This window comes from Macrobrachium rosenbergii, chromosome 15, assembly GCF_040412425.1.
Source record: "Macrobrachium rosenbergii isolate ZJJX-2024 chromosome 15, ASM4041242v1, whole genome shotgun sequence".
NCBI classification, from domain to species: Eukaryota; Metazoa; Arthropoda; class Malacostraca; order Decapoda; family Palaemonidae; genus Macrobrachium; species Macrobrachium rosenbergii.
The window spans coordinates 30,301,198-30,315,143 of record NC_089755.1 but is presented as its reverse complement, the minus strand read 5'-3'; the positions used below and the strand labels follow the sequence as shown (position 1 = coordinate 30,315,143).

At 35.3% G+C, this 13,946-nt stretch overlaps 1 protein-coding gene across 2 annotated transcripts in view; it reads left to right on the top strand.

The window, feature by feature from the left end:
- LOC136846500 (SID1 transmembrane family member 1-like) overlaps window positions 1-13,946 on the top strand; it is a 57,262-nt gene that overhangs the window by 22,121 nt on the left and 21,195 nt on the right. For both annotated transcript variants that reach the window (XR_010855415.1, XM_067117345.1), the window contains exons 8-11: window positions 6,389-6,503; window positions 9,665-9,812; window positions 12,879-13,076; window positions 13,449-13,566. Coding sequence is in view for 1 of the 2 variants with exons in the window: in XM_067117345.1 (XP_066973446.1) it covers window positions 6,389-6,503; window positions 9,665-9,812; window positions 12,879-13,076; window positions 13,449-13,566 (579 nt within the window). In the remaining variant the exon portion in view is untranslated. The remainder of the gene's footprint in view (window positions 1-6,388; window positions 6,504-9,664; window positions 9,813-12,878; window positions 13,077-13,448; window positions 13,567-13,946) is intronic.

The window sequence follows — 13,946 nt, the reverse complement described above, 5'->3', positions numbered from 1 at the left end:
TTTAAGATTATGCACTATTCCACAAAGATTTCTTATGTTTTATGATTATGCACTAGTCCTGACCATTCGATATTGCAAATTTTTTTATTCATAATTCAGATTCAGAAGAATGGTGGAAATTTATTTTGATAGTTGGGTAGCAAACAAGTTTTATTGACATTCTCTCCTGAATGATTTGTTGGGAGAATTAGAGTCTGTCAATAGGAAGAATGCTACCAAATGTTATTTATTGAAACACAATTCCATTCTGTACTTCATGTTACAAGTGATTTTCTTCAGTGCTTGATGAAATCAAGGATTATGTTTGTCGTATTGTCAAATTTTAAACATGGCTGCAATCTAATTTTGAATGAATCCAAGTTGTTATCAAGTGGTGTAGTAAGGTGACCATATCACGTCTGAGCTCTCATGGACCATGCCTGTGAAAGAGTTCAGAAATAATTGTGTAGTGTGATTAAGGTGCTCTAAAATAATATTGGATTGTAAGGCTCATCTTAAGGATATTTTCTTTAGCAAGAGGTGAAGATGAAAACAAGTTTGAAGTTGAAGAAGTTTGATAACTAGATGAGAGGAAAACAGTGGAAGCAGATAAAAAACAAACCCAAATAAGTTATGGTAATAGAGTTAAATGGTTGTTGCAGGTTACAGAAAACCCTTGACTTAAAGGATTTTTATTTCCATAGATTCCTGTTAAGGGGATCGGCCGGTTTCCGGCTTTTTTAACGACAGGTTGTTGATATATAGGGGGTTTGTTAAAGGATATTGTGTGGAACTTCTGGGGAAAAAATTTTTGTTCAGTGACCTTAGGTTTTGTGACGCCAGAGCATTTTTCGGCCAAAATGGCCATTTTCAAAATGCATCTCCTCCTTTGCTTTTTGGTTTTAAGGGATGAGATTTGAACCACGTATAAAACACATATGGACCTTCGATACAAAGCCGGGGATTTTTGATTTTTCAATTATTTTTCGAGATATGAATTTTTTTTTTTTTTTATGAAATTTTCCTGGAAAAATTACAGAAAAAAATTGCCAAAAATCAGAAACTCAAAATATTAAAAATCCCCGGCTTTGTTTTAATCTACCATGTTTCCCCATGTTATATTTAAAATTTCATTTAGATTGGTCCAATACTAAGGAGGAGATGCATTTTAAAGGCAAAAAACTTATGTTTTGAGAAACGGGCCTTCAAAGTTTTAGTTACATAAAAAAGTAAAAGGGACTTCAAAGACTGTGTTACAATTAATTCTATGGTTTTAATTTTTATTTTTGGGTATTAATTAATACAAAATTATTATAAATAAGAATATTAATTGATTATTTATGTGCCTAAGGCACATTCTTATAAATTTTAGGCTCCTGGTCCCCCCCTGTCTGATCTTGCTGCAAGGTATTACTCTAGGGTATCATAGTTGCCTACACTTTTTTATTAGTGTCTCGAATCCATCCCTTGCCAAATGGATCCTGGGAATTACTTTACATTCACAATTAGGGATTCGTGATTCAAGTAATTCATCAAGTCTTGCTTCACTTATTATGATCATTTTATTGTCAGGATCGTCTATAATATCAGCCTCCGAGCTACTGCTTTCTTTTTCTAAAATATCTTTGCCCTTTGGTAGTGACGAACAAATAAAAAGGCGTTTAGGGGTGGATGTGGTTGGTCTCTGGTCAGCAGAGAGCTGCCTGCGCCGTTTGATGGGCGACAGCTCTCTCTCTCTCCGTCGCTCCATTCCCCTCTATGGCACTAATTTCTTGAACTCTTTCTTCTACTTCTCACCTGGACTTTTCCACTTGGCTTTTCCGCATTCTAGAAGCATGAAGTGAACTCTTGGACCTTTTAGGCACGGTGAAAAAACAAAAACACCGCAGAAAATACAGAGTTCAGTCAAGGCTAGCGAGCATGAAAAACGTGTCCTTCTAGCTTGGAAGTTTATAGGCAACTCTCGGCCACAGTCGGCGTCATGGTATGACGTGTGCGTTGTCATGGCTAGGAATAACTAAAAAGGTGCCGAGTAGGATATTATTGACATTATACATTTCATTTCAAAGGAAGTTTTTGTAATATATATCGCAAAAACTATACCAGACTAAATCATTTGTGCTACTGGTGTTTTATGGGTATATAGTTATTGTTACATTTTAGGCCATAACTAGAGAAATACGGCAAATTTTAGCATAATATTTCGTGGACACATTCTTGAACCCTATACGAAGCCATAGAATTTTTTTCAGCAAATCGAATTTTTTGAAGATTATTGGTTTTTTTTAGGCGGCGATCCCCTTAACAGGAATAACTGTTGCTTTTTTCGAAGAGAAAGTGTGCATATGAAACTGTCAGGTATCAAAAGTAGGTGAGGAGGCTGTATGTCTCTTGTTTTCTCACCTGCTGGCAGTTACTTTCCATCTCTTTTTAAGATGATACTGTAAGTTTATGGACTCCATTATATCATTCTCTTATTTTCTTCTAGATTTTTTTAGGTGCTTTACGTTGTTATGCAAATTTCTTTACTGTCAGGTGTTATAATGCTAGGGCAAGTAACTCTAGTTCCAAGCAAGTTTTCTCCTTTTGAAAGCCTTCCAAGATGAAATCAGTATTATATTCTAGTCATCATGACAGACAGTGCAACTGAGGTAGCTTATCTCAGTAATGAAGGGTGAATTTAGCCCTTAGTTTATTGCGGGATAAAGCTACTGTGTCTTATTTGGCTTTGTCAGGGGGAGTTCATATATCATGTTTCATTCCTTCATGCCCTAGTGTCTTGACAGACTGATGAAGGTTTATCAGGTAACTGAGCAGTGGTCCTTTCATCCAGGGGTTTGGTGGAGGCTGCTCAGCTTCTGGTTTTCAAAATTTCTCATATGAAATCAATGTTTTTCATGACTCCTTAAAACTTCCTTTCTTGAAGAGGCTGAAGGTTAATTGTTTCGTATGTGACGAAGCCCCAGCCTTCCTTTCTTTCTTTTTCGTTTTCCTATTTCATTTGTGTTTGGACCTTTGCTGTTAAGGAAAGCTATATAGCTGATCTTATAATGATTGTCTTGCATCATTGATCATTTCATCATCATCATCATCTTGCATCATTGAAGAGACCTCTTCAATAATTTAAGATGATGATGAAATGATTGATGATGCGAGACATTATAAGATCAGCTATATATCTCATAAATATTGATGAATAGCAAAGAGTCTGGAACAATGAATGTTATAGTAACAAAATAATATTTTGAGATGAGAACTTTCGTTTGTAAACGCTTGCTACACTGAAGTAGTTTTGCCTCGTCTTCAAATTGGTAACACTCGTTAAACTAGTGGATATTTGACAAATACCCCATATTATCTAGCCTTTTAGTGTAGAAAATGGATGACAGGAAAAGAGAGAAGAGTGAGGATTCTGAACCAGATGCTGTTCTCAATTGTGAATTTATGGTGTTGATGTTTGGTTTAGATTTTAAGTCATAAGGTCGAGCAGAATATCTTTGGAGCTTTTAGAACATACAGTTTGTTTTTCATGCTATATTTTTAACACCAAGTTGCTTTTATAGTAATGTAATGATATGAGTCATGTTAATTTTGTTTTGTGTATCTTGAAAGTCTTTTGATAGTCTGTCATCTAGCACTATAAAAAATTTTTTAATTCAAGGTCTCTATCAGAAGATTGATATCTGTATGAATGTACACATAAAAATATTTTATACAGCTGGAACCTTTGAGCTAAAGTGTGAAATCCCATAGGAGTAAGACTGTTTCCTATATTCTTTTGTAATCAATTTTAATGCTATGCACAGCCTGAATAAAGAAGCTGTGTGATTCAATGGAGAGTTGTAAAATAAAGTTTAAGCATTCAGAATCGTGTAGGCGATGTGTGGAAACTATTGTGGGAGAATGGTTGACTAGCTATACAAGAGTTCAAAATAACAGGCCAGACTGGAAAATAAGCCATGGCTTTTCGTTCAGGTATAGAAGACAGACTTAATAAATATTCGAGAGTACAGGTTCACAATCCCTCATCTGAAATCTTTGGGGCCAGCTGTGTTTCTGTTTTCAGATTTTTCTGGTTTTGGAACTGAATCTTGCTCCATAAATAATTCAGACATTTTATTTCCAACAAAAACATTTTGTAAAACTCAAAAATGTACAGCATTAAAAGAACCCTAATTAACCTACTTACTTGTATCATCTGATCTTTTGTAGCTGACCCTCAAAATTTTGTTGCTAACACATGTTTTTCATCACATAAATCATGTATTAGTGAGTTGTATTTTTAGTAGATTACACTAGGCTATACTTAATGTACAAGTTGCATTTTGATTAAGTATACTAGTCTAGGCATTCTTTGCCAATCTCAGTTTTGGTAGATTCCATTGATCATGCATATTACATTTAAGTTAGCTTTTTGACTATGTGGTAGGCCTAGTAGCTAAAGTTCAGTATGTTAAACGCATATCGCCATACATTCAACCAGGCTCACCAAACTTGTGGCTTTTCTGATAATTCATTATTATTTTTTATAATTGACAACTACATAGTATTTCTTGTAAAACGCTGGTGTTAATAGTGAGTACTGACATAAATGACTAAATCAAGGAACAGCTGTTTTGCAAATGTTATTTGCTGTAACCATTGCACATTTATTAGGAGTTGCGTTAAAGTTGTCAACTTGTTAAAACTTCTCAATTCTCAAAGGTGACTTCTATAAGTAAAAATGAAATCAAAATTTTATTGATCCATCATACAATGGTGAAGGTTTTAAGAAAGTTGCGGCTGAATAAAACTAATTATGTTCAGGTTGCAAAATGTTTTGTAATAAGTGAAAGTAATGTCAGGAACTGATGAAATCACATTTTACTTCTCTTGAAATTTATTGCTTTTGAAGATAAAGTAATTTGCATTTTGAATGTATCTTCGAATTAAATTTTGTCTAGCAACTAATGGCAATGAGAATGTCAGTAGTACTCAGTCAGTTGAGATTTTGAGATATAAACATTACCAGAATGCAAATGGTACATGATTGCAATATTTATTTTCTGTAATGTGATAATATTACATGTAATGTACTGAACTGTAATTTGTTACATTAAGCAAAGCAATTTTGATTAAAATCATAATTATAAATATACATAGCTGTACTGTTTGACTCTTGCAAATAGAAACTTCTTGAGATTGGAAACCTGTAGTAACCCCACCAGTTCATTTATTAGTACAGAGGTGTTATTAGAACTTGAAGCTTTTGCATATCTTTGGGCAATCATTGGCATCTGTGGGTTATGAACCCATGAGAATTTAGAAGTATAGTAATAAAAAAAAGCAGGGACAGCTGTCATATGAAATCTGTCATAATACAAGACAGAAACAAATTCTTTAATACATTCAGTGCAATATTGGGTGACAGGTAAAAACCATATTTGTAATGGTACTACTGTAGTGGTGTAGAGAACAAAGCTTTACGGAGACTTATGGGTAGTAGATGTCAGCAGCTCATCATAAATGCTGTTGGAGGAGATGTAGTCCCGATTGATGAAAATTTTTGTGAAGTTGCCAAGGTTGTGAATGATAAGATGCATAAGAAGGAATGGTCATGGATACATGTATCCTGTATCATAAAGCCAAAAGGAACTTAATAGACCAAGGGGTACTTTGAGATTTCATGAAACTGTAAAGAGATTAAACATAAAAGGGATAAGTGATGTTCATTCAAAGAAATTATTCTGCTTTTATTATTTAATTGCAGATAATATAAAGTTATTAATGCTGAATTTGTTAAAGCCTTATTCATTGATGGAGAGGTAAAGCATAAATGATGGTATTAACTATGATTAACAGCTTGAGGTACCAGACATGTATAGGTTGTGCCTTTGTTTAGGTAGGGTCTGATTTTTCTTGAGCAGTTTTTTCCATGCCTGGGCAAAGGAACTAATATTTAATAAAATATATGGCAGCATATTTTGTTCGTAAAAGTATTCTAAACTTTTATGGATGCCTGTAATGTATTCAACATTATAAATGGTCCTGTCCATTTATAATAGTTTTACTTTATGATTCTCCTGTATTTATTTTTGTGGAGAAAGAGTACAGTATTTCAGCAAAGTGTTCAAGATTACAGGCAGTTACCTACTTAATGCATAATGGTTTGTCTTGTGCACAGCATATGTTTTTTTCCATTTAATGAGATTTTATTATTACTGTATTAACTTTCTCTTGCCTTAGTCACAAAACTAGAGTAATATTTTGACTGTTTCATTTGCCTTTTTTTACAGAAAATCGGACTTTTCATATACACAGACATCTTTATTTTGCAGAGACATTAAGGACTTTTTATTTGCACAGAAATATTATTTTGCAGAGAATGCCATGAAACACTTTTCATTTGTACAGAAATATTATATTTCAGAGAGTGGCAGTAAGGACTTGCCCTCACCTCTCCCTCGCACTGTGTCAGATTCTTCCTTGGATGAAGATGATATTGATATGCTCACTGATGCTGAAAGTGAGAAGGAAATTTACAGGTCAGTGTAAGATTGACTGTTGTATTGTAATGTAGGATAATTAAAGATTTTATGTTTCATCTTAAAAGTAATTGTTACTGATGAAAATCTTATAAATACAGCAATTTTAACTATTTTCTGTTGACTAGAATGAATAATTACAGCATTACCTAATGGTAGTGTGAATGCTGCCCTTGCTAGACAAAATTCTTGTTTTATCGATTTTGTTATTCATTGGTGTCTGACCTCCAATCTTCAGCATTCTACAAAGTTTGAGTTGTTCATTAATGTTTTCCTTGACTCTTAAGTTTTTGAAGTAATTTAAAGTCTCATCCTTTCAAAAGCAGGACATGTACTCAATGTAACATTGACAAACCAAGGTTGGCTAATAGATATTGAATTTTCTCTTGTGAGGTACCTGAAAATAGTGGTTCTAGGTGTTATTCTGTTCTTCTGCTCTTACCCTGTAACTTTTCTGGATGATCATTATTTAATCATTTTATTTGTTTCCATAATTAGTGTTAACTCATACAATTTGGAGGTTTGTAAGAGAATGAGAGACCTAAGTGTATGGCATTCTACCTTCATAGTGTATGATAAGGAAAAAATGCTTGATGCATGTTCCTGGTTTCATAATGGTAATCCCTCATACTATTTTGGAATAAACTCCTCTCATTTTTCAGTGTTCTTTCATGCATATTACTTTTGCTTTTATTGCTCTCTCATCAGATCATCTCTTGTGGTACATTTCACCAGGCAAACTTGAAAGACAGATTTTTTTTTTATTTCACACAGAATAATTTTTCAATGATTAAGTGCACTGTATATTTGTCATCTGTTATTGTGGAGTTAATAACCTTGGAGAGTAAACCATTAACTCCCATCTCTCATGATGTTTTCATCCAAGCTGATTCTTTGTTGAGTGACTTTTCAGTCAAAGGAATTGGTACTTTTTGTATTTCTTGTTTATTACTTTCTTTTACTTCTTAAGTTACTGGATCTTGCAATAACTGTCCAGTTGAACTCTGTCAAAAAATGTTCCTTTAATGAAGTTCTTTAAAAATATTATACTAAAAGGATAATGCTGATTTCTTTGCTGATGAATCCCTAATTGACTTAAGTCTGAGCTTTTTCTTTTCCATCATTGCAGGTTGATAACTATGTAGCCTCTTAGTTTTTCAGGTCTCAAATCTACAGAGTATTTACCTCTAGGAAAACCAGTTATGCATTTCTTGTAGTTTATATCCCTGTATGATTTCTTAAGGGGATCGGCCGGTTTCCGACTTTTTTAACGACAGGTTGTTGATATATAGGGGGTTTGTTAAAGGATATTGTGTGGAACTTCTGGGGAAAAAATTTTTGTTCAGTGACCTTAGGTTTTGTGACGCCAGAGCATTTTTCGCCAAAAATGGCCATTTTCAAAATGCGTCTCCTCCTTTGCTTTTTGGTTTTAAGGGATGAGAAACCACGAATAAAACACATATGGACCTTCGATACAAAGCCGGGGATTTTTGATTTTCAATTATTTTTCGAGATATGAATTTTTTTTTTTTTGAAATTTTCCCGGTTCAGAAACTCAAAATATTAAAAATCCCCATCATTTTAATCTACCATGTTTCCCCATGTTATATTTAAAATTTCATTTAGATTGGTCCAATACTAAGGGAGGAGATGCATTTTAAAGGCAAAAACTTATGTTTTGAGAAATGGGCCTTCAAAGTTTTAGTTACATAAAAAAAGTAAAAGGACTTCAAAGACTGTGTTACAATTAATTCTATGGTTTTAATTTTTATTTTTGGGTATTAATTAATGCAAAATGATTATAAATAAGAATATTAATTGATTATTTATGTACCTTGTATAAATTTTAGGTTCCTGGTCCCCTGTCTGATCTTGCTACAAGGTATTACTCTAGGGTATCATAGTTGCCTACACTTTTTTTTATTAGTGTCTCGAATCCATCCCTTGCCAAATGGATCCTGGAAATTACTTTACATTCACAATTAGGGATTCGTGATTCAAGTAATTCATCAAGTCTTGCTTCACTTATTATGATCATTTTATTTTCAGGATCGTCTATAATATCAGCCTCCGAGCTACTGCTTTCTTTTTCTAAAATATCTTTGCCCTTTGGTAGTGACGAACAAATAAAAGGCGTTTAGGGGTGGATGTGGTTGGTCTCTGGTCAGCAGAGATCGCTGCCTGCGCCGTTTGATGGGCGACAGCTCTCTCTCTCTCCGTCGCTCCATTCCCCTCTATGGCACTAATTTCTTGAACTCTTTCTTCTACTTCTCGCTTGGACTTTTCCACTTGGCTTTTCCGCATTCTAGAAGCATGAAGTGAACTCTTGGACCTTTTAGGCACGGTGAAAAACACGCAAGAAAATACAGAGTTCAGTCAAGGCTAGCGAGCATGAAAACGTGTCCTTCTAGCTTGGAATCTAAAAATCATGGTATGACGTGTGCGTTGTCATGGCTAGGAATAACTAAAAGGTGCTGAGTCATTATTGACATTATACATTTCATTTCAAAGGAAGTTTTAAGTAATATATATCGCAAAAACTATACCAGACTAAATCATTTGCATTACTGGTGTTTTATGGGTATATAGTTATTGTTACATTTTAATAACTAGAGAAATACGGCAAATTTTAGCGTAATATTTCGTGGACACATTCTTGAACCCTATATGAAGCCATAGAATTTTTTTCAGCAAATCAATTTTTAAAGATTATTGGTTTTTTTAGGCGGCATCCTAAAAATGGCTTGTTCTTTTGTTATTGCTGCATCATGCTTATTTGTATGTTTGTGTCCTTGGCTGAGGAGCATTCTCTTCTCACCCCAATCTCAGTACTGTAGCTGTATGATATAGTTTTTGAAGAATCTCCTAGTTTTTTGCTTTCTTTAAATGTTTGCAGTAATCTAGCATTGTTATGAAGGTGAAATGATCAAGCCAGCCATTGTCACTGGTAACAGAGTTGTTTCTTGGTAGCTGTGCTTCCCAGGATTGTCAAATTAAATGCATTTTAAAAGAAATGGTGTATTTATATGCAATAAGATATTGTTAAATCTAAAATATTTTTGTTCTCTTATTCTGTCATACAGTCATATTTTCTTTTTATAGGTGAAAAACTAAAATTTTTAGCACTATACCTGATTTATCTTTTAATGTTTTGCTTTCAGAACTAAGGCCTTTTTGTATGTTAGTGATCTGGCAAGGAAGGACATGCGTGTTCTCACCAAGAAGTCGGAACTGTACATATGGGGCCTTGTAACTGTTGGTGTTTTTTATGCTGTTCCTGTTATGCAACTTGTAATTACTTATCAGAGGGTAAGATTCAGCTTTAGTTTGCTTTTAATGGCTTTTACTATTTACCTATGAAAATTACATTGACATTATCGATCAGAGGTAAGTTGAGACAGCTCCAAAATTGATTTCTCACATTTTTAAAGAAGTGTAGGTCTGTTACAATCTAAGGTTTATATATAAAACTAGACTTCACTGTATGTAGTAAACCTTCACGGTATATAGCAAGCCCATTGTATGTGGTAAGCCTTCACTCTGTGTTGTTTGATCACAGACAGGATGAAGTGCCATGACCTGAAGTGTACTTCTATATCCCCTTCAATAATGACAAAATTTTGTTAGTGGTATGTATTTACTAAATTGTATGAGCAGTTTTGGAGCCAAGGAACCTCCTACTGTGACAGATGTTATGAATATATAGTATATTTATATATAAGTAACTTACCAAGTAACTACACAGCTATTAGTGTCACTTAACTGCAGTAGCTTAAAGATTTGAAATTTGCGGTAGCATTGTATTGTTTTGGTGTTGGTACAGGCAGCCCCTGGTTATTGGTGGCCTTGGTTATTGGCGATTTGGTTTTATGCCACTTGTTTAGCGACGATGATAACTGGATTTTCTGCGTCAATATGCCCCCATCTGCAGTTATTGGCGCCAACCCCACTTATTGGCAGCTTTGATCCCTGGTTATCGGCATCGGTAACTGCCGATAACCGGAGATAGGTGCTGTTATCACCAATTTTCAGTTATCGTCATGCTGTTGGGAACAGAACCACCACCAACAACCAGGTACTGCCTGTAACTCTGCCCCATCCACTTTCAGGGACGGATAGGTATAACACAGCTGAAGAGCTCAGTTTGTTTCTGCCGGTCAGTGACTGATCATTGGTTGTTGAAGCAGCTTTGGTTTGAGTTTTGGATGTTGTATCACCAGATGGTTTTGACTCTCATCACATTTGGTGAAGTATTCCTTGCTTTGGTAATGTTTACGCTAATTAGATTAGCTTATTTAGTGTGGACTTTTCCTGATTGTGACTTAATATGTCTGACTAGTTCTTCTGGCCTCCAGTTTTGCAGCAATAGCTGCAATACCCAGCTCATGTCCATCAAATATGACTCCTATACCATTTGTTGTCAGTGTAGGGGACAAATTTGCTCTTCTATCTTAACTTGTGACAAATGCAGAGAGTGGGATCAGGGGAAGTGGAAGACTTTGACTAATTATTTAGACAAACTTGAGAAGAATAGACAGAGGAAGGCGGCTGCTAGAGCCAAAGCTAAGGGTTCTGTTAGCCAAGGTTCACCTGCTTTACCTGCCCTTTCTACACCTGTGACTGCCTTTTCCCCAATCACCAGTCCTCCAACTTTAACTACAAGTCCGTTACCCATCTCCCAGCCTTCGAAACCAATACCGTTGCCGGTTTGGAAGCCAGGATAGACCATAAGTTTGGTCTCTTAGTTAATACTGTAGCTCAAATAGGGGCTTCAAAGAGGGGATAAGATTAATGTCAGTGATCAAGAGGTCCAGTGCCAGTCGAGAAAGTGACTACTGGATAGATAAAGTCCCTGTCAGACTCCCCTAAACCTGAGAGGAGGCAAACCGTAAGTCCAGGGGAGGTCAGTGGGGTTTGCCCAAGGGTAGTTGCCCCCTCAGCCGAGTCTCACCTGAAGACTCAAGAGGAGAATTTTCCCATTTGTAAAGTTAGAGCCACGAATTCAGGGCAGTAGCTACTTCGCTGGCTTCCAAGCGAAACTTATATCTCTCCACAATAGTGCAATCCACCTTCAGGAGATGCAAGTCAGTATTTGCAAATTTTTATCTGCGTGACTGGCATGGTATTGGGGGAAGAAGGATAGGAGGTATCACTTCCATTCCACTATCCACTCGCCCTGATTACAGGATGTTGAGTTTTGGGAAGTTTAGGGGGTACTGTGTACCTGGAGTACCCACCAATCATTGTGGTTTTTAATGGATAGGTAATGTTTAAATGATTTTATGTGGTGTATGGGTAACTTGGTTTTCTGGTTGTTTTGTGGTACTGCACCCAGGGCAAGGGCTTTTGTTTTTATTATGTCACTTTGGCCATCGGATTACTCCTCAGCTGCAAAGCACCCACTGAGGTAGAGGCGACACCTGGCTGTACCGCCACACCACTACGGGTCGAGATGAGCACCGACCAGAGGCAGTATCTTCCTACTGTAGCTCTCTCACCAGGTAAAGTTAGAACAAGCATTGTACCAATGCTAGCTGCTTTGCTGTTCCCAATTCATTTCCATTACTAAGTGTTTTTGAGTAGTATATGTCCATGTATCCAACCTGTCAGTGTGGGATTCAGCTATGTAGTTAGTTTCTAAGTTACTTATATAAAAATTACATTTTTATGGTCAAATAAAGTTTTATATATATTGTACTTACCAAGTAACTACATAATTGGACCCCTCCCTCTTCCCCTCTTGTGGACCTAGGGCACAAACGAATTGAGCTCTTCAGCTGTGTTGTACCTATCCTTCCCCAAAAGTGGGCAGGGCCGAGTTACTGACACCAAAACCACCAAAATATAGAACGCTACCTCGAATTTCACATTTTTTAGCTGCCGCGGTTAAATGAAACCAATAGCTATGTAGTTACTTGGTAAGTATATATAAAACTTTATTTTATCACAAAAATGTAATTTTTCCTGATAATGTGTTATAATAGGGTAATAAGTTATCACTCCTGCTGTATATATCTTTGCTTGCTTTGCCATGCTGTTTTTAATACTTTAGTAGGAGTAAGAGGCACATAGGGTAAAATATTCATGCTATTGCTTTTATATTTGTGGTGCATTTTTGTTTGAGTATGATCATGTCAGTTACTTTATGATGTTAGGTGATACCTTGTGATTCACTGATCTCTATTATATTTAAGTTATTAACAAGATCTAAGCTGCTTCAGGGTTTTCTTGCAAGGCAGTTCTATATTAATTAGATGTCGAGTGTTACTGTGTATGATCATATAATATAGAATGTTGAGTGTTACTGTGTATGATCATGTCAAGGGTTTTATGGTGTCAGGTAAATTTTGTGAATCATTAATCTTACATTCCCAGGTCCTGGACGAAACTGGAAATCAAGACTTGTGCTACTACAATTTTTGGTGTGCTCATCCACTTGGACCTCTCAGTGATTTTAATCATGTGTTCTCAAACATCAGCTATATTCTCTTTGGTATTCTGTTTATTGGGGTGTGTGCTCGTCGAAACCACCATCATAAGTTGGCAGTTCAAGCTGATTACAAAATTGATAAGGTAAGCACCCATATATCTCTATTTAAATTAAAATAGCTAAATTATTATGTTTTATGCCTGAGAGGCTTATGTGGAAATAAAAATTATGGTTATTTTGAAAATTAAACGACTATAATTTATTTAGACAACAAGGGTGTTGCGCAATTTTGTTTATTTCTTCCATTATTAAATTTTGAAGTTTTTACTATATTCACAGGTATTCCTGAAGTTATTAGCATTGCTGTATTGGTCTTGATATCTTGCAACTATTACTCCATATGACATATACTGTATATATTTTTTATTATTAAGCTTGTATCTCGTGGAGTTCACAAGCTATTAACATTGCCATTTCTTGTAATATACAATAGTAAGATTTATTTCCTTTCACAGTATTATGGAATACCCCAGCATTTTGGCATATTCTATGCTATGGGGGGTTCACTCATCATGGAGGGTCTTCTTAGTGCCTGCTATCACATATGCCCAAATAATTCCAACTATCAGTTTGGTAAGGATTTTTTTTTTTTTAGAATATGAGTTTGAGTGGAATTGCTTTTAGCAGTATTTGACCATGCATAGTCATTGTGTGTAATCATTCATTACAGTAGGCATATGAAAACTGAATTACTACAAAATAAATGCCCTTCTTTGGGACAATGTAGATTTATTATTATTATTATTATTTGAAGGAGTAGACCCTCTTTTAAACAGGTCTTATTAAAAGGATGGCTGTATTATGCGAAATTTATCTTATATAGTGTCTTTTCTATCCTCCTTATGATTAAACTTTTTCAGGCTCAGCGATGTTAGTCAGTAACTGGCCGATATTCATGTTGGAAAAAGGACAGTCTGCGGAATATTGGAAGTCTTTTATTACAATATTCAATC